The sequence below is a fragment of the Cebus imitator genome, unplaced genomic scaffold (genome assembly GCF_001604975.1).
Source record: "Cebus imitator isolate Cc_AM_T3 unplaced genomic scaffold, Cebus_imitator-1.0 Scaffold267, whole genome shotgun sequence".
Lineage (NCBI taxonomy): Eukaryota > Metazoa > Chordata > Mammalia > Primates > Cebidae > Cebus > Cebus imitator.
Window position 1 is genome coordinate 931,097 of NW_016107582.1, and position 21,209 is coordinate 952,305.

The 21,209-nt window shown below is 36.7% G+C and overlaps 1 protein-coding gene across 12 annotated transcripts in view; it reads left to right on the forward strand.

Moving 5' to 3' along the window:
• EYA4 (EYA transcriptional coactivator and phosphatase 4) overlaps window positions 1-21,209 on the forward strand; it is a 276,762-nt gene that overhangs the window by 246,148 nt on the left and 9,405 nt on the right. For all 12 annotated transcript variants that reach the window (XM_017500629.2, XM_017500622.2, XM_017500625.2 and 9 more), the window contains 4 exons: window positions 11,016-11,105; window positions 17,063-17,121; window positions 17,218-17,378; window positions 20,023-20,137. In XM_017500629.2, coding sequence (XP_017356118.1) covers window positions 11,016-11,105; window positions 17,063-17,121; window positions 17,218-17,378; window positions 20,023-20,137 — 425 coding nt within the window. The remainder of the gene's footprint in view (window positions 1-11,015; window positions 11,106-17,062; window positions 17,122-17,217; window positions 17,379-20,022; window positions 20,138-21,209) is intronic.

Sequence of the window (21,209 nt, forward strand, 5' to 3'; positions counted from 1 at the left end):
CTGTCTCTACTAAAAATGCAAAAATTAGCTGGGTCTGGTAGTGGGCGCCTGTAATCCCAGCTACTTGGAAGACTAAGACAGGAGAATCACCTGAACCCCAGAGGTGGAGGTTGCAGTGAGCTGAGATCATGTCACTGTACTCCAGCCTGGGCAACAGAATAAAATTTTGTCTCAAAAAAACCAAAACCCAAAACTCACATATTCCATGTGTATGTATACCTACTATGTACCCACAAAAAGAAAAAAATAAATACTACAAGATGAGAACAGAGAAGTAGGCAAGGGCTGCATCAGGCAAGGACTCTTCATTATGGTAAGGTGTTTGGCTTTTTTTTTCTGGTTGCAGTGGGAAGCCATTGGGGAGTTTTAGGCTTATCATTGCGTGCTATGTAGAAAATGGAATTTAGAGGAGTAAGAGCAGACACAAATTGACCACATAGGAGACACTGCAGTAAATAAGAATGACCATGCCATATATAGGAACAGTGCTTCTAAAACTTGAGTGTGAGTCACAATAACCTGCAGGGCCTATTAAACACAGAACGCTGGGTTGCAACGCAGAGTTTCTGATTCAGGCGGTCTCGGGTGGGACCACAGGTTTTGCATTTGGAACAAATTTCCGGATCAAACTCATGGTCCTGGGCTGCATTTGAGAACCAGTAGAATAGAATATTTTAAAGAATATTTAAAGAAAAGGTGGTATATATATGCCATGGAATATTATGAAGCCAAAAAAAAGGATGACCTTTGCAGGGACGTGGATGAAGTTGAAAACCATCATTCTCAGCAAACTAACAGGAATAGAAAATCAAACACCACATGTTCTCACTCATAAGTGGGTGTTGAACAATGAGAACACATGGACACAGGGAGGGGAACATTACACACTGGGACCTGTCGGGGGTTGGGGGGCTAGGGGAGGGATAGCAAGGAGTCAGGAGATTGGGGAGGGATAGCATTAGGAGAAATACCTAATGTAGATGATGGGTTGATGGGTGCAGCAAACCACCATGGCACATGTATACCTGTGTAACAAACTTGCACGTTCTGCACATGTATCCCAGAACTTAATGTCTAATAATTAAAAAAAACAGTGGCAGTCCACAGTGAAAATGATCATCTACCTCCTAGGTTAGAGAAACTTAGTAAAAATATACCTTCTTTCTGCAGAATGAGACATAACTAAAGGCAGGTGTTTTACTCCTACATCATGCGAAGTGGCACTGCAGTGGTCTCAAGTATAGCAAGCTGGGAGCTGCACCTATAAAGACCAGAGATGAAAATTATATCCTGAAATTACCATACCTACCTACATATCTACCTGTCTTTCTTTCTCTCCTCTCATCCATAATTAGTGGGCAATAATGAGTATAATTTTTGACTGTGCACCTGGCCCTTTGCTGAGTGTCCTGTGAAACACATTCTTTCATTAGCTTTTCCCATCACCCTGTATGATTGACACCACCTCACACAGCTCGTAAGTGGTAAGGTCAGTGGAACCCATATCTCTTTGACAGGTTCTTAATCCCTATATTCTTTTGGTCTGACATTCTTTCCCCACAACCTATAAAAACAAAATTTATATTATTTATATTATTGCATGAACCCATATCTCTTTGACAGGTTCTTAATCCCTATATTTTTTGGTCTGACATTCTTTCCCCACAATCTATAAAAATAAAATTTATATTATTTATATTATTGCATGAACCACAATAATATAGGAATGACCTTTTACCCATAAATTGTCCTGAGTAACTAACTTTTGTGTTTTAATTAAAAAAAAAAAAACTTTTGGATAATTCTACTTCCATTAATAAATTAAACAATGTGAATTTCCCAAGCATCTTCCTAAGTGTTACCGCTTTTTGACTCTGTTCAGTTGTCAACACCGTCTTTTCCAAGCAGAACTCTTCCTGGACATTTCCGATGTTGGTAAATGAGGAACTTTGCTATCTGAGCCCTGCTGCTATGAGGCCGTTGATTGGTTTTGCAGCCGAGCACCAATTGCCATGTACAGTTTCTGTGCTGCAAAACTCTAAAATAGGAGCTTGTAAATTTGACAGGATGTAAACCAGGAATCATCCATCATGTTGGAGTTTATGAACATTATTTCTGTTCCCTGATTAATTGTATATATCATTTGACCTAATAACTTGCAGTGATTCCTTTTGTTTTCAGGGGAGGGTGAAGAAAGCTAAATAAATTGTGCTTTAGGGATTTGGTTTATTTTGGATCATTAATGTTTCATGTGCTATGAAGCTATGATTCTCTAAAGTTATTCCACAGTAAGGACACAGAGGAAATAGCCCAAGTCAGGGGGAGAAAGTGAAGCAACTAAAGGAAAGGTGAATGGCCACCTGATAATGTGAAACTCAGATTCAGGTTCCCCAAACTGCTTTTTTATTTTAGACAACATCTCATGTAACAGCAGTGCTGGAGAAATAATATGTTCATCAGAATTAATCAATTGATTGCTTGTATATTGAACAGTCTACACACATTCATGTAGAAAAATACTTCCAACATAGCATTTAACTGGATTTTAAATGATAGGCTAGTCATGAAGATAAATACCGCCTTTTTTGCATTTGGACTAAAGAAAGCCAACATGGTTTAATAGGAATTAATAGAATTAACCAAGTGTTAGAACCATAGATCTGAGGCGCTCCTAACGGCAGTGCTAACAAACACCATATGCTTACAGGTCTCTGGCTTTGGAGGGAGAATAATCCCGAGTTCAAATTCTGCCTCTGCCTCCTGGTACCCATGTGACCTTGAGTAGTTTATTTAGCATTTATGAGCCTCAGTTGCCTTGTATATAAAATGAGGAGAATAATAAAAGTAGTAATTTGATTCTGAGGGTTAAATGAGTTAATACATTAAAACTCACCAGAGTAAACATTCAATAAGCGTAACCTATTTATTTAGTTTCAAGAAATCTGAAATACAGGAAACTGAATTTTTCTAAGGAAATTTGCATCGTATATTTGTATCTGTTGTTTTATTTCATAATAGGAGTCAGTCAGCTCAGTGTTGGAGAGAAGTAGCACTCTGCCAGGTTGACTGGAGAGTGGCCTTGGATGTATTATATAAAAGGAATGATTACAGAATTTGCAAGTCTAAAAAATGCATAATGTTTTTACTTGTTGCTTATAGTAAGTTTGATTGTGTGTGCATGTGTATGTATACAGTGTGTGCATAAATATCATATGTATATGGAAATAAAGCCAAATCAAAGACAGTGACATATCTCAAACTCTACCTTAGGGAATTTGGGAATCATTGCTACCTATTATCTCCCCTTTCAGATTTTTGTGTTGGGTATATGTTTATTTTTGAGAATTTATTTTAAAAATTAGATTGAATGGCTCGCTGTGATCTCATAAATAGCCAAATATATTACTAACATTTATTTAAGCCCATCTTTACTGAGTTATTGCTGGAATTATGTTAAAAAAGGGGAAAGATATTTAAAGGACATCACATTTATTAATTTGAAGCTAATATACCAAAGAGATTATGATAACCTCTCAAAAACACATAGAGCAGCCTTCTGTAACCTGCCCTGAAGGTTTCAGTTCTTTTTATCTCAGCTGATGATGATCATTTAATCTCATATCTTGAGGAGATGTGGGATTAGATCATTAACTTACCTTAAGTATCATTTAATCCTCATCAACCCTCTCCTAGGTCTCTCCTCCTGTAGCCATCTCCTGACATGTCAATCACCTTTCTCCCTGAATTCCTGAGGAGCCTCATTAGGTGTGCTTATTTGCCCCTCTGCTCTACCACTTTTCTCTGGGCTCTGTGCTTTGTAGCTCATCCTCTCATGGTCAGTCTCACCAACATGACATTTTTCTTTCCATCCAAGTGCCACATTACACTGTTTCCATCTACTCTCACTGTGATTCCCCTTGAAGTACATTTATTTCATTATTAGTTTAATACATTTGGATTCTCTTCTGATTGAAACTGTAGAATCCTCTAATGGTAGGTAAGTTGTGTGATGATCCTCTTCATCACACAATTTAAGCTTGACAACATTAACTGCTATTCAACTGCAAATACATTGCTTACACTGAACACTTGAATTGTGAACAAAATCTTTTAATCCAAAATGTACTAGCTTTCACCTTTACCAGCTCCCCAGCAGGTAATTGGCTACATCAGTAAGAAAAAGACACCATCAGACATTTGATCCTTGAAGTTAAGTCCACAGAATGATCTTTATGGAGGTGAAGGGTAGAAAAGGTGCTCTTCCTCATAAGCAACTCTAGAAAGTCTAGCTCTCGAGAAATTATACTAAGCCACAGTTCTACTCAAGTCTGGTCATCCTTTGGAAGCACCCCAAAGGGTGCTTTCCAAGAGGCTTAACTCTTGGAAAGCCAGAAGGTCAGGCCAGCTCTGATTTTTCTTAACCATCCCAGTCTCTCATTATAAGAGCTCATAGACCAGTGTTTATTCAAAAATAACATATATATGAATCACCTGATAATCTTGTTAAACTACCTGGCAAACTAGATCTGGGGAAGGTTCTACACATGTGCCTTTGTAAGAGGCTCCCAGATGATGCCAATGGTGCTGGTCTGTAAACCACGCTTCGAGTAGCAAGGGTGTCATCTGCTGACTCTTGATCTCATTTGTACATTGGACTCACTGCAGAGCTTTAGCATGACCGATGGATGGGCCCACCTCAGAGAGTCTGATTTAATTGGTATGGCATGTGGTCTGAGCAACAGTTGTTGTGAAAGCTCCACGGGTGTTTCCCATCCAGAGTGGAGTTTGAGAACCCCTGTCTTAGATGTCATCCTCCCAGCTTGGAGTCCTCCTTGCCTACCACTGTAACCCCACTTTTCCATAACTCTTCTCTATCCCTACCCCATTATTTCTCCATCAGACTCACCTTGCAGAAAACTCCACTGACTGCCTGTACTGCAACAGCTGAATGTGGCCACAAATCTCAAGTGGGTGCAAGCACTCTTGGGGTGATGGACTCTTCCTATTGCAGGTTTTAAAGAGCTGAAGGGAGAGCAGGCATGCCTCTCCCAATTCTGTACAAACCTCCTCAGTTACTAGGAAAAATGCAAATGAATTCTATCATCTTTGTGCCACCAAATCTGTGCCTCCTACGTCTCTAGCCATAGCCTCTGCTGTGTCTTGCACCTCTCTTATGCCCTGGTTCCCTGCCCCTCCCCTACCCAAGGAATCGACTCCTGAAAGGATTTCTTTCACTGAGCCACCAGTTTCTCACTCTCCTAGATTCTTCCCATCACCATCATATCTGCTGTCACATTCCTGTCATTAGAAAAGCTTCTTGAGCCCATTTTCCCCTCCGGTGACTACTCTTTCCAGCTTTGCCATAACATGATTCCTGCCAAGTCTGAGGAGCTACCTTGTTGCCAAATCAAGTGTTCCTTCTTGGTTTATCTTGCTGAGGCCTCTCTCGTACATTCGGAGTACTCTTGCATTCTTAAAATCCTTATTTCCCTCTTTGGGAGGCCAAGGCAGGCAGATCACGAGGTCAGGAGTTCGAGACCAACCTGGCTAAATGATGAAACTCCATCTCTACTAAAAATACAAAAATTAGCTGGGCTTGGTGGTGAGTGCCTGTGATCCCAGCTGCTCAGGAAGCTGAGGAAGGAGAATCATTTGAACCAGGCAGACAGAGGCTGCAGTGAGCCGAGATCACGCCATTGCACTCTAGCCTGGGTGACAGGGCAAGACTCCATCTCAAGAAAAAAGAAAATCCTTGTTTCATTTCTTCTCCCTGGTCAGGGTCCCTCTGCCTCACACTGTTTCTCACACACAGACTCGTTCTCGCCTCCAGTCTCTATGTATGTTCGCTACCATTGCGCCTGTTCATGCCTAGCTCCCTAGCCCTTTTCAGGCCTCTGTTCCTCTCTCTGCCATTGCCTCCTGAAAGGGGCCTTCTCTGAATTTGCTTTAAATTAGCCCTCACCACTCATCCTCATCACCTCTATATCTGCTTATCCTGGGTTTTCTGCCATAGCTTTATCACAACCTGAAATGCTTAGATTCCCTTCATTTCCTGTTTGTTTATCAGATAGCTTATCCAGTAATAATATAAATCCCATAAGGGTAGGAGCTTTGCTTTTTGGTTATCTACTTTCTGCTTGGAATTTGAACGTGTCTAATACATAATAGACACTTAATACATCTGTGATGAATAAATGAATGTTCCTGAAACCATTCTTCAGTTCCTCCTGAGAACTTGTAAGCCTGCTACCGATCCGTCATAGACTAGTATCACAATTGTAAAATTTCCCTTCTGATATGTGACTGCATTTCATTTTATCTCTATGATTTAAAGGGTATATGTTTTCTGAAAAATCCAGGAACTTTCTCCACCTTGGCTCATGGAGCTGGTCTGTCTTCTTTCTTCCGTGATAAACTCGCCTCTCTTCCATCTTTGTGCACACACGTCTACACGTGTGCTACGGGTCCCAAAGGACTAACTGTTCCAAGAGCTTGATGTCTTTTAAAAAAAAGTTCTTAGTTTCTTTAAAAAGACATAATTGTTGCCTCTCCAGAGATATTTTTACAGTGCGTCCCTAGAGGAGGAATTCCAGCTGATGGCCCAATGCAGGGCAGAGGCCCATAGACAGACAGTCTGGCTCCAATTTATGCTCTATGTTCACATGGCTAATAGGCGTTAGTATTTTGATTTAGAGAAGTACTGTGCTTGAACCTGCCTTGGTTATACACTGGTAACATCTGGCTTAGAACCACACATTTAAAGGCCAAGAGCTATTTATTTTCTTCATCTTCCTCCTCCTTCTCTCCTCTCTCTCTCTCTCTATCCATCTCTCACTCTCTGTATTCAGTAAAATGTCTGGGGAATAGTTTCAGTATTTTGATAGAACAGTACACAGAATAAATTGGCAATAGTTCAATTTGCCCCCTATTAAACACTGTTGTAGATACTTGGAACGTTTTGGCACTGTTGTAATATGTATAATATATATCAGAGCTTCCACAAAACCCTGTTAGTGCCTTTATTATCCCACTTTTTTCCTATATCCAAGTTTTTGCTATCACTTCATTTTAGACCCTAAACTCAACACTCACTACAGTTAAATGCAAAAAAAAAAAAGGAGCTCTTGATTCATAAGGTGCCCATAATTCTACAAACATCCAAAGAAAATGAGCAAACATCTCTGTATAAAACTTGGGTTCAATCCAGATGTGTGTTTGATTCTCAAATGCCTGATAAAACAGTGGAATTGCAGGCGCTGGCAGCTCCTTCACAGCAGTTGGGCAAGATAGAGGGTGCCCAGCATACAGAGACATTGCTAAGACTACACCCACCAAATTTCCAGCCATCTTTCTTGTATTCTTAGATCTGTGAGTCTTTTAGCTGGAAAAATGCAGTGCTATAATCTGCTCACTTAGAATTAGCTGTCCCAGTGACTTACTAAGCTGGAAAAAAACAAAAAGTAAAATTAGATATTTGAAAGTAAGCCCTCCCCAGACATCCTCTTAGAAACAAGATCACCACCTCTTACAGGCATGATTTTCCTTGGCTTATGGCATGACTATCCCTAGCCCATCTGTGCCAAGCCTTTGGCATGGCTGACGAAACATCTCTCTTTCAACAGGCCTTGCTCTCTGGAAACCTTAGTAAAATACAGCTAGTTCACACTCCAGCAAACCACAAACCTAAACTTTCCCAGTTACAAATGATATTTTGCCAAAATGCTTACTAAGTCCTGGCTCTCATAGAGTGTGTGATGTGGAATCACCACTGCTTGAAAAACAAATGACCAGGCCTCCCAGTGCCGTGGGGTTACATTCCAGTGCAGTGCTCAACTGCAGTTTTTATCACACCACATGCCATGCTGGCTTGCTAGCAGATGCTTGCATTTTTTTTTTTTTTTTTTTTTAATTAACCTTGTTTGCATGCTTATCAGATGTACAAAATGCATTCTTCATGGATTTTCCTATCACTGTCTGAGTAGCACAGAGAGTTACGTACTTCAGAAGCATGGAATTGATCAAAGTAACAATCAAAAGGAACAGTATGTTTTCTCCCATCCCCATAAATCTGATCTGTAAATGCAAAGAATGTGAAGAATGAACATAAGAAATAATTGTATTTCAAACTTAAAAAGAAAAATTGGCAAATTATAGGATAAGAGCCTAACCAACCTGGTCTCCAGAAGGAAAACCTTTTAAATCAGATGTTTCTGAACTCCTATCTGAAATAACTATCTTTAGGGCAGTAATCATCAGAAACATAACAGAGTAGTGTGGAGCTCAGTTTTATTGTCTTGCATCCGTGAACATTCCTCAAAAGCATAGCGCGTCACTAATGGAATTATATGTTTTCATGCTATAATTACATTTGATTTTTCCTGATATTTCTGTAGACTTCGTTCATGGTTCCATGACTAGGCAGAATAGTTTCATAGAATGTCTTCAGCCCATTTAATGCCTAGGTCCCTACAACCCCGCCAAAAAGATAGACACTAACAATAGGAGCTTTTCAACCAAAAAAGACAAAATGTATTTTTTCAATTTACACAACCTTTAGAGCTTTTATTTAAACAAAAATATGATCAAAAAAAAAAAAAAGAAGAACAAATAATTTTATACTTGAAGGAAACAGAGCAAGGGATCCTTCTGAACTCTGAAATTCATTGAGACACAAACTGACACACGAAAAAAAAATATACACACATATATAAATATATATATATGTTTATAATATATAAAAATATAAATATACAAATATTTATAGAATAAATATATATAAATATATATATATATATATATATATATATATATAATTTTTTTTGAGGTACAGTTTTACTGTTACCCAGGCTGGACTTCAGTGGCATGATCTTGGCTCACTGCAACCTCCACCTCCTGGGTTCAAGCGATTTTCCTGCCTCAGCATCCCGAGTAGCAGGGATTACTGGCACACACCACTATGTCCAGCTAATTTTTATATTTTTAGTAGTAATGGGGTTTTACTGTGTTGGCCAAGCTGGTCTCAAACTCCTGACCTCAAATGATCTGCCTACCTCAGCCTCCCAAAGTGCTGGGATTACAAGGGATGAGCCACCGTGCCCGGCCTACTTATCAATAATTTTATTCTTGTTTTGAATAATTTTATTCTTGTTTTGTTTGTTGGGTAAAACAGAACTGATTTGATCTTTGGATATATAGTCCCAAATGGTTCTGTCTCTGGAAGACAGATGAATCTAGCTACACAGTCAAGCCACTGGATGACAAAATACCAGGATGCCATCAAGTATATGAAGAGTCAGCATCCATTTCTGAAAAATGAGAATCTCTGGCTATGAAATCCATGTAAATCTCCAAATGAGGAGATGTAAACAATTAGAAAATTATGCTGAAATCCAACACATTATTGTCTTATCTCTGTCTTCCCTCATAACAAGTCTTAGTTTAGTTCTCATACCTCAATGATCCCTTAGCACTCAATCCCTTTTCCTTAGCATATAATTCCTATTCTCCAGATTTTAATGGCTACAGAACACAGGATGACGTCTCAAATGTGTTTACATTTTAGGGCTTCTCCCTCAAAACATGATGAAAGGAAATATAGGAATAAAATGGGTTATTGTAGTGGAGGTGTGGAATGAAGAGTGGTTTTTCCTTGCAAATGGAATCAGTTCAGAGTGTAGATGGATACTGCTTGTCCTGACCTGGGTTGCATGTTCTTATCATAAATTGAGTAAAGTTAGCGTCACATTTCCCCAAGTTTAGATACATTTCTTGAAATGCCGTTTATTAGAACATTGAAAACACAATTTCACTTCTCTTTTCTCAAATCCCTGCAGTCTGGCTCCTGGCCCAGCCACTCAACCCAAATCACCCTCTGAGGTCTTCCAAAATAACTTCTCAGCCAAAACCAATAGTATCCTTCTAGACTTGTCAGCTTTATTCAAAACCTTATTCTTCTCCCTGCTAACACCCATCTGGTCTCAAATTCTAAGGGTTTGTCCCTTCCAGGTTTTTTCTTTTCCATATCTTCAGAGTTGCACCTATTAGCAGTTTTTCTTTAGACATCATTCCAACTTTGATAATTTTAAATACAATGTTTGAGCATGAATTATTTCCCTATTCCAATCCCTATCCCTAAATGCTCCTTACCTTTTAGTCGTATATCTCTTGATGCCAGACCTTCAGCTGCAGTTAATTATGGTAAAGTAACAACTCTGGTCTTAATTTTCAACTCCTTGCTGCTGTTTAATATCATGGTTTCTGTAAACAAAAATTGAGTCATTTTAACTCTTTACTGATCCCTTCACCTTCATTAAACTTCCCAAAGCATATATTTTCTACCTGGATTACACTTACAGAACTAATGTTCTTTTAGCTATTCTTACCCTTCTGTTCTTCAGCCTTACTCAAATGCAGATTAGGCCAAACTCTACATATGTTTGGATAGGGAGATTCCTCTTACCCTGTTGATAAAAATGCAATTAAAAATTAAGTAGTGGTTGCACCATCCTCTGCCAGCTCTTCCTGTTCCACCACCAGATAACATTCTCAAGTCCTACAAATACCCAGTTGACCTATTTTTCTCTATCTTTTAATTCCCATTACTTTTCATTGTTCTGAAAAAGACATCCTTTCTTCTTTTTAGAAGTTTGCTCCATTCTTCAGCACTCCATCCAAATATCTTTCTCCAGACAACTTTCTATAGATTATATGTAAACTGGGTCATATGAACTAGCTGGCTCCCTTCCTCCTTCTCTCCTAAACATACAGCTTCACCTGAAAAAGTATGCTGAGTCATCTTTACGTATGTCTAAATTGCCAGGTGTGTCTGTGCATTTGGTACGTCTGAAACTTCTGGAAAGTCGCCTTTTCGGATAACTGATAAATTTTTTGAATCTTCAGTAAAAACCCATGCAGTCTCCTCCCTCTTCCACCACAGCAGTATGTGCTTAAAATATTTTTAATAGTAAGGGTGTTTACTGAAATTGTACCTCATTATGTATACATTTTCTTTACAGGATCCCCCCATGGCTGTAACCCTTGGACTCCGCATGGAAGAAATGATTTTTAATCTTGCTGATACTCATTTGTTTTTTAATGATTTAGAGGTAAGAATTTTACAAGTTACGAACAGTTGTGTCCAATACCAGACCTCTTAGATGGTTTCAATATCTGCAGATAATCTCAAGAAAACAGAAAGATAAAAATTTAGCTCAAGAGAAGCATAAGGTTCTTATCAAGAGGAAAAATTGTATATACAAATATAAACAGAAAGTTAATTTGTGTTCATGGATAATACATATGTAGAACAAAAATATCTTTGAAGAGGAGATTGCTAGCTTCACTGTCCTTACTGTCCACAGCTGTACATGACTTAGTTCTTTCAGACACAACCCCCTTGGCACCTTTGGAATCAGCATTAGTTTTTCCAGATAATTAACCAGGAACCTATTTAGGTTAACCTCTAAACAATATTCACAAGCACTATTCATGGTGATAGCATGGGTCATTAAATTTTATGGATAATCTGAAGCTTAACTTCAGATAACATTATCATTCCCCATTTCTTTTCCTTCTGGATAAAACAGTGCTAGAACTATTTAAGCACATTTGATGCATTTAAGCACATTTATTTTTTCATTTTTAAATTTATGTTTCCATTTTCAACCTCGAATGGCAAGACAGTGTCTAAATGGCAAATAAAAGGAAGAGAAAATAAAGACAACGGCAAAATGAAAGGGCCCAAGGAAGAATGGCCTCAGAATGGTTGAATGTGTACTCCAATAAGTGATGCCATCTGTGTGCTAATGATTTAGGTTATTAGACATTCAGATGGTAGAATTTGAAATAACTAAGTAGTTCAGGTTCTTGACAGAAGTACTTCTCAGTCAAGCATAACTATGCTAAAATAGAAATTTCCCTTTCATTTTTTTCAGATGACATGTTTAAATTTATTTTTTATCTTAGTTTCACAATGAAATAAAAGTTTCCATTTGTAATTATATTACAAATTGAGAGGGTTCAGATAAAAATTTTACTGAACCCTTACCTTGTTCAACATATTTTATGTTGGACTTTCCATTAATTACTTAACAATGTGTTGAAGTAAATGTGTTTATCATATTATTTATGCAGGGGAGAAACTGTGCAGTCCACAGCATAGAAATCACATCCAAAGTTACCTGCTATCTAAATGGTAGAACTGGAATTTGAAGCAGATTTGCTTGGCTCCAGAGCACATACTTCTGAACCATTCTATGCTGAAAATTTTTCAACTGTGTGAGAAAGAAAAGCCAAGATATTGAGTGACTTAAATAAGTTTTTTTTTTTTTTTTTTTTTTTTTTTTTTTTTTTTTTTTTTTTTTTTTTTTTTTTTTTTTTTTTTTTTTTTTTTTTTTAGTGACAACGTCTTAAATCCGGTTTTAGTTACATTTGAGACATGAGCATAAAAATGGGTGGTTCAGTACATCCCATCAATGTGTGTGCTGAAAATATGTGTAAAAGCATTTTGCTGTTGTTTTTGTTTTTCTATACAGCGAGTCAGTGTTTTTACTGAATAATGCAATTACTATTTGTTTAAAGAGGCATTCTTTTTTATTCTACAGTGGACAGTGTGAAAGATCAGTATTACTAGGCAAGGTTTCCAGTTTTATATAACAAATAATAATCACCTCTCTAAAACCTTACTTAAATTGATCCTGCTACTTATTAATACGGAATGATTTTATGTATACCTGATAATAACAAACACATTTAATCTTTCCAGAACTTGGAATTTTTAACATACAGTGATAACTTTTGGGGTTAGATTTTCTGGTGATCAGTATGGATGAGTTTTATTCTAAAGAGAATCCTATTAGTCCTTTCAGAGATGTAAAAAGAGAAAAGAAATTTTATGTGGTTGTATCCAACTTTTATAGTGCTTAGTTCATTTCGTTAATTATTTTTTTTACTAGAAATAAGTGGAATAAATGAACTTTTAGCTATTTTAGTGGCACATTAGAAGCCAGATGAAATAAATTTACTACCCAACTTTTAAACAAACACTAAAGTGAGAAGGTGAAAATAGCATATAACAAATTCGTAACTAATTTTAGCAAGTTTGAAATGAATATTGATATATCAAAAACATATTATAGTCATGTATGGTACTTAAAGACTTTTATTTTAGTTCAGGTACTATGTTATACATATTTCAAAAATATTTGGCAGGATCTTTGGTGGAAGTTGTTCCTGAGAAAATACTGGTATTGACTTTCTCTTCTCTGAGCAGACAGCTCTTTAGTTGTGTTTTAGGATGTGGTAAGAATTTCATTTGACCCAAACCCTAGAACTTAGCTATTCAACAATACTGCCCTTAATAAATAAAATAATTGAGTTCAGTTATTTGACTGAACTCTCACTATACATGCATGACACACAGATGCTTGCACGTCCAGATGAAGTACCCAAGGAAACACAAACATTTATTTTTGACTTGAGTAAACAAGTACTAAAACTAATAAAATCAAAACAAAAGCTTTCAAAAAGCATTCAGTACAGTTATCATAGCCCCCTATCCTTCTGCATTTGACTTTGAAAGGCAGCTTTACTTTCACACAATTTTTTATTTCAATAAACCTCTTATAACCAAAAATTTTCTTGGGCTCCATAACTAGAATTAAATGATTTCTACTGCTATTGACAAAAAGAATTATTCAAGAGAGTAACTCTATCATTAACTTATTACATCGTCATTGTTGTTGTTGAATATTTAAACTCTCAGGGTGGTTTTTAAAAAAATCTGTACATCTAATTTGACATTCATATCTTTAAATAAATACTGCAGCATATATACTAGCAGCTGTTTCTCACATAATTCCTTAAAAGATACAAATTTAAATCCTCTTAACAGACATTTTACTGCACCCCGCCCAACTGCAGAGAAGGCAAATGCTCAATCTACCCTCCCCACACAGAAGAGAATCCTGGGTGTTTAATAAAATGCTATTTCAGTTAGAATAACCTCCAGCAAAGAAGTCTCCAGGAAGTTTGAGATGGCAAAAATGAGAAAAGACTGCTGTGAATAATAACTGATAAATATCAGTGACAACTTTCTGGTCACTGTGTAAGACAAAATTAAAGTATTTAAGGTTAGCTCTAGAATATTTTCAAATGTTTGGGTTCTACTAAAATCTGTTAAAGCCAAAACATTACAATTTTTTTTTCAGTATTTTACTTTTTGGTCAAAATGATTCTTAAAAAGTTCCTCAGAGTGAAAAATAATTGAAGAACAATTATTTAGCTTTTTCTAAACATGTAAATAATGGAAATTCAGGCTTCTTTCACTGGACTGTAATCCTCCGGCAACCATCCAGAGTCAACAGGCATAGTTAACTAGGCATAAATTTAAAGAGAAGCTAAATTTGGAAAAACCTCAAACATAACTTCAAAAATGGAGTTTATGGTCCAATAAGTGTAATATACTGTTGTCCTCAGGAGTAAAAGGTAAGTTTTTGGATAATGTATGTACAAATTGATCATGTGAGTTAATACTTAATGTCAGAGGAATTCCTCTAAAAATTATAATAAGAGGGTATTAAATATAGAAATAACTTCTGATTACCAGGGAAATTTATAAGGATTCCTCCACTTTAAAAAATATAATTAACTTAGTATAAAAGAGAGACACAAATTATTTGCATGAGGAAAGATTTCAGAACTTCAAGAAATTGGCAACTTGGTGCAATATTTCAATAGCGATTTATTCAGTCTATGGACTTACCCAGTATGTCATTATCTCTAAATAAGAAATAGTTCCATCATTTAGAACTACTTTTGTGCCTCCATATTCTGGGAGAGAAACTTTATTTCCGACTTTTATGCTCACTGGTAAAATCTCTCCACTCTTTTCCTTAAAGCCCAGTCCAGCAATTACTGTCCTTGCTTGCAATATGTTTACTGGGTGTTTGCAGGGAGCATCATGCTGCCTTTGGTTACAGTTTGGACTGCACTCCTTTCAGCCAAAACTCAGTCAAAGAGGGGAAGACATTTTCTAAATACCTATTCACCAGGCCATGCCTTGGGCAGTCTCTGCACACTTCTCTCTCCCTCCCCTCCACTCTTGATATAAATATCTTTTTACTCTCCTTACTCATTTAGAATGTTTTTATTTTATATCATCATAACATTGTGTTAGAAAATATAAATGATTGTGTAATCCTATAAAGAATTAGCATTTGTCTAGTATTCCCCTATTTATTTAAGAATTGTGGAGTGATTATTCTATGCCAGATGTTCCTTAAGTAGGAATATAACCTGATGAACCAAATGCCACACTCCAGAGCACTTCCAGTCAGACTAAATTTTGGGTCCTTACGTGTAGGTGGAGATTTATTCAAAACTTACTAAACCTATAATTTCTATAAATTATGTGAACTTTTAACTTACCTGGATTTTCAAGTTACCCAAAAGGCACTGATTGGGCTAGTCACTGAGGTTTTTTTTGTTGTTGTTGTTTTGTTTTGTTTTGTTTTTGAGACAGAGTTTCACTCTTCTTGTCCAGGCTGGAGTGCAATGGCATGATCTCGGCTCACCACAACCTCCGCTTTCCGGGTTTAAGCGATTCTCCTGCCTCAGCATCCCGAGTAGCTGGGATTACAGGCATGCACCACCACGCCTGGCTAACTTTTGTATTTTTAGTAGAGATGGGGCTTCTCCATGTTGGTCAGGCAGGTCTTGAACTCCTGACGTCAAGTGATCCGCCCACCTCGGCCTCCCAAAGCGCTAGGATTATAGGCGTGAGCCACCGTGCCCGGCCCTGAGTTTTACTTTTTAAAGGAAGCCTGAGTCAGCTCTACCACCTTTAAAGGGGAACAGGATTAAATGCTTTCTGTGTAGAAATCTGGAGACTAGATATTAAATATTTGACTGCCAGGTACTTTCAAGCTCAATAATGAATATAAATACAAACTGAAAAACCTTTGTTTAGTATGGTGTATTTTCAAATTTAAAGACTTTAAAAATTAATTTTAAATGCTAAGCACTATGTTTATCGTCAGAATCTGTGAATATGAGTAAAATACTTTGAGGGGGACCAAGGAAGCCCAAGATGTTAAACCATACTTATTCTGAGGTTACTATGATATAGTTATTATAAATAATTTATTTTTATTTATTACATATTTATTATTCTGAGAACTAGGCATTTTAAATGCTCTCATCAAATTTCACCTTTAGGTCTTGTAATATTGTACTGGAACTTTGCAGATTACTTGAAGACTGACTAAGACTCAGAACAGCAACAAGGATTGAATCCCTATCTAGAAAAGTTACCATTTGTTCTGGACATACAGTAACTTAAAATCAGGTCAATTGTGTGGGCATACTTACATAAAGTTTATTTTGCTTGGAATTTTGTAGCACATTTGAGATGATAAATCTTCATTATTTCCCTTTTACTTATAGCAGTCTTTTTGATTTGGAAATTTTAAAACTTGACCAAAAAAATGTCAGTGTCTATGATTAGTACCCTTTGTCAAAAGACCAGGACTTTAAAATTAATACCAGCATGGTTCTTTCATGGCTCTGATCCAGCAGGAAGTCGTGGAAAATTCACAGGACACTGTAATCTAAAGCAAGACCCTCTGTTGCTGCTGAACAAATGATAAATAATAGTAACTACCTGAGGTGTTCAGACCAAATAAATTTTGTGTATCTTCAAATTAGCCGTGCTTAAGAATGCACAACAGAAATGGCTGGAAGGAAGCTCAAGTGATCACGAAGATTCAAGAGAAATTCTTATCAATAATTTTTAAGATAAAATTATTTTTTAGTTGCTCTAAAGAAACCCTCGTGCCATATATTTTCTCAACACTTTCTATGGCACTCTTCTGGATTTAAATTTTATGGAATAGAAATGGTGCCATTCCCCAGTAGAAGAAAACAAGAGTGAGGCAGTGAGATGGATGGGAACATGCTGCCATCTTCTGGCTGTAGTCTGATCAAATGAGAAGATGGGAAAACCTTCAAACATGATAACAAGCATCATTTGGAAATCAAATAACTTTTTCAATGTTTTTAACAGGAGTGTGATCAAGTTCATATAGATGATGTTTCCTCTGATGATAATGGGCAGGACTTAAGGTAAGCTATGCCTTTCAGTGCTGTTTCCTACAGAAATTCAGCTGTGGAGTTTTGCACATGTAATTATTTCTTTTTAATGTATTTTGGGTGTTACAGTACCTACAGTTTTGCAACTGATGGCTTCCATGCAGCTGCAAGTAGTGCAAACCTTTGTTTGCCAACAGGTGTGAGAGGAGGGGTTGACTGGATGAGGAAGTTGGCTTTTCGTTACAGAAGAGTAAAAGAATTATATAACACCTACAAGAACAATGTTGGAGGTATGTGTGGCTTTTTAAATCTAACAAAGGCACTCTGCGTATAGGTAGAATTCAAACTGTAGTTTCATGTTAAAGACAATTCTGCTGTAAAAGAAACAAGCAAAAACTCATTAAACCACATCGAGGCAGAAGTTTCTTAGAATTGGTGGGGAAAAATTTAATTACAAAGTAAAACATCCACCACTGTCGCATGAATTGGGAATTCTTTGTGTAACCTTCTGCCCAGACATTTGGTCAGGATTTATAGCAGGGCATTTAGTTTACCCTTTATCAGCTGGTGCTTGGCGCATTATCAGTGAAAACCACACAGAGGAATGGACCAAGGCAATGGAAAGAAGACCTTTCTCAAGAAGAGAGCCTCAAGCATTGAAGGAGAGTTGTTAGTGAGCATTATCTTTCTGGAATCCCATCATAAATAAATATAAACAGTTATTCATGTCATTTCAAAGACTTTAAATAGATTTATCTTTCAAAAAATCACACTTTATGACAGTCTATCTTTCTCATATATAGTGTCAACTATGATTATCATAGTTTTTAAAAGTTCAAATACTCGGCCGGGTGCGGGTCTCACGCCTATAATCCCAGCACTTTGGGAGGCCGAGATGGGCAGATCACGAGGTCAAGAGATCGAAACCATCCTGGTCAACATGGTGAAACCTCGTCTCTACTAAAAATACAAAAATTAGCTGGGCATGGCTGTGCACGCCTGTAGTCCCAGCTACTCGGAGGCTGAGGCAGGAGAATTGCTTGAACCCAGGAGACGGAGGTTGCAGTGAGCCGAGATCCTGCCATTGCACTCCAGCCTGGGTAACAAGAGCGAAATTCCATCTCAAAAAAAAGAAAAAAAAAAAAAAAAAACAAAAAAAAAAAAAAAAAAAAAAAAAAAAAGAAAGAAAAGAAAAGTTCAAATATTCTGTAGGTAATATCTAAACCATTTTATACCCCTTCTTATATTTTACAGGAGATATCAAACCTTCGATATCAAAAATGTGATTCTGCATATGTTTCTAGATAGATGATATCTTATTAGAATCAAATTTAGGTAAAAAAGATTCCTAAAATTTGCTATGAGGTCACATCAGATTAATCTCCCAGGATTTTGTTTCTTTATGTTCTTCTCTTTTTTTCTAAAAAGGAAGAGTAATTGAGGAACATAAACTAGAATCCAAAGTAGAATGATACAGCTAGGTATACATGTGCATACTATACATATGTGTATTCACACATATATCACAGAATACAACATAGTAAATGCAATGTTCATATAATTACATATATCCATATACATCATGAGAGTGGCGCCATGTGTCTGGTCACCTGTTATCCCAGTGCCTAGTGGTAAAACACATAATAATACTCAATAGATACTAAATAACTCCAAGAGAACAAAAAAATGTAAAGCCAAAGAGGATAATAATGTTAGCACCAAAAGGGAGCTCAGATAAGGAAGATATTTATTTCCAAATAAGAAATTGACCCCTGCAAGCTGCTGACTTGAATGGGGTTCTAGAGGAGAAACTCTGATTTCCTGATTCACATAGAGCTTGCTGTGCTCTGTACATGATGCTTCTGTAAAATCAAATAAGTATATTTTCTAGTTAAAACCAATGGCGGATAAGACGTTTAACTTTAAAATAAATGTCCCCTTGGGAAATCTGAGTTAATTTTTATCAATCAGATGTCATCATTTCCTTCTTGCAGGGTATTAATAAAATTATTTTAAATTAACAAGAACACTAAGAAATAATCTTGTGTCTTAGAAACTTTAAACAGCCACGAATCTACTTTCTGTCATATATGAGCATCTCTTTATTGTAATGAGGACAAATGAAACTTGCTAGAAACTATGAATTTTGATTGGAAAAAAACATTGAAGTGTATATGTGCTCCCAGTATTCTGAAACACAATTTAAGTAAGAAGCTTTCCTTTTTAATGGATTTACATGGTCTTGTTTTATCATAAAAGCAAGAATTGGATCTTTTAAAATAAAAAATTAGCACATCTATATTTTTTCTTATAACATCAATGTTGTAGTTCATTATTGTCTATAACTGTCCTACACTTCAAGATTTTAGACAAAATTCTTAATTTCTTTTTACATATCAAAGCATTTATAGTAGCATTAGCAATAGTATTAGAAACATTATAATAGCTACATATGATGATGCCATTGTTACTGTTTGAAAGTTGAAATGATCGTGATTATTAAGAAACTAAATGTTTTCAGACAGTCAAAACATTTGGGATTTGTGTCCCTAGGTTGGTGGAGCCCAGCTACTCCTCCAGACCTCAAATTATCACAGTCCCTTGGAATGTGATCCAGGCAGGGACATGTTCAAAGCTCTTTCAGTGATTGAGATCCACTGCACCAGATTCTAGGTTCATCAAGGGCAAAGACGGGGGCACCTTTTCACTGTCACTACCTGATACCAAGAAGTTCAGTAAATATTCATTGAAGAAATGAATGGATAATCAATTAGTTCAGAAATGAAGGATCAATATTGACATAAATCTGTATCTCTCTGCATTTCTGATATATACTGAAATAAAAATGATCTATTCTAAACAGAAGGGAGTCTAAACTAGATATTCTGAGAAAATATTCATCTCTCGACTCTGCCTTGCTTTTCGGTGTTGCAGGACTCCTTGGCCCTGCCAAGAGGGATGCCTGGCTACAGTTAAGGGCAGAAATTGAAGGTCTGACAGATTCCTGGCTAACAAATGCACTTAAGTCTTTATCAATTATTAGCACTAGGTAAGTGGAATTGTTACCTTTCTATGTCTATCATATTGAAGATTTAGTTCTAATTGTACAACATGGATTAAAAAATGGCTAATTCCTAGATTGTTTTAGATTTTTAGGGGACCTAACTATTCTGAGTTCAGTGATTTGGCATGTGCATGAGAGAGAGGGAGAGTGAGAGAAAGAGAGAGAGAGTGTGTGTGTATTGGGATGGGAGAAGGTTGCTGCCTCTCAATAGACAGGAGACCCTCTCCTGTTTATCTCTCACCACCCATCTCTTCTCACAGCCACTGATACTCCCCACAGAATGGTTACATGACTTCTAATGAAAAAAGAGAATTCTGTAGATGGCAAGGTACAAGGGGTGATGGCAAATATAAAACAGTACTGTATGTACAAAAAATGCATGTTTTCAGTGTTAGGGCATAATGTATATATAATATGTATAATGTAATAACATCAGAAAAGCAAGAGAAAGCTCTTGAAAAAATTCTAACCATTTTGCTGTTTGAACTAAACAATGAAATTCTGACTTGTATCCATATAGAGAACAGAATTAAATCAATTTGTAACCAGTTGTACAACCAAGAGCCATATATGCTAATTCATAAAGCAATGTAAATGTAGAAAGTGATAAGGTAGACAACTCTACTCTGGTAAGGTAGGGTTGAATCTCTATACTGTTAACTTCCATGATTTTATATCTGAGTTAGGTGAATAAATAAAAACATGCTTAATAAGTAGGAGCTAAATGATGAGAACTCATGGACACATATAGGGAAACAGCAGACACTGGGGCCTACTTGGGGGTGAAGCGTGGGAGGAGGGGGAGGATCAGAACAAAATAACTGTTAGGTATGAGACTTAGTACCTGAGTAATGAAATAATCTGTATAGCAAACCCTTGTTACACACGTTTACCTATATAACAAACATACATATGTATCCCTGAGCCTAAAATAAATATTAAAAAAGAATCTGTCAGCATTTCTGTTAAGATTAATGAGATCATGCAGCATTTGCTTTTCTGTTTCTGTGTTAGTTTGCTAAGGATAATGGCCTCCAGCTCCATCCATGTCCTGGCA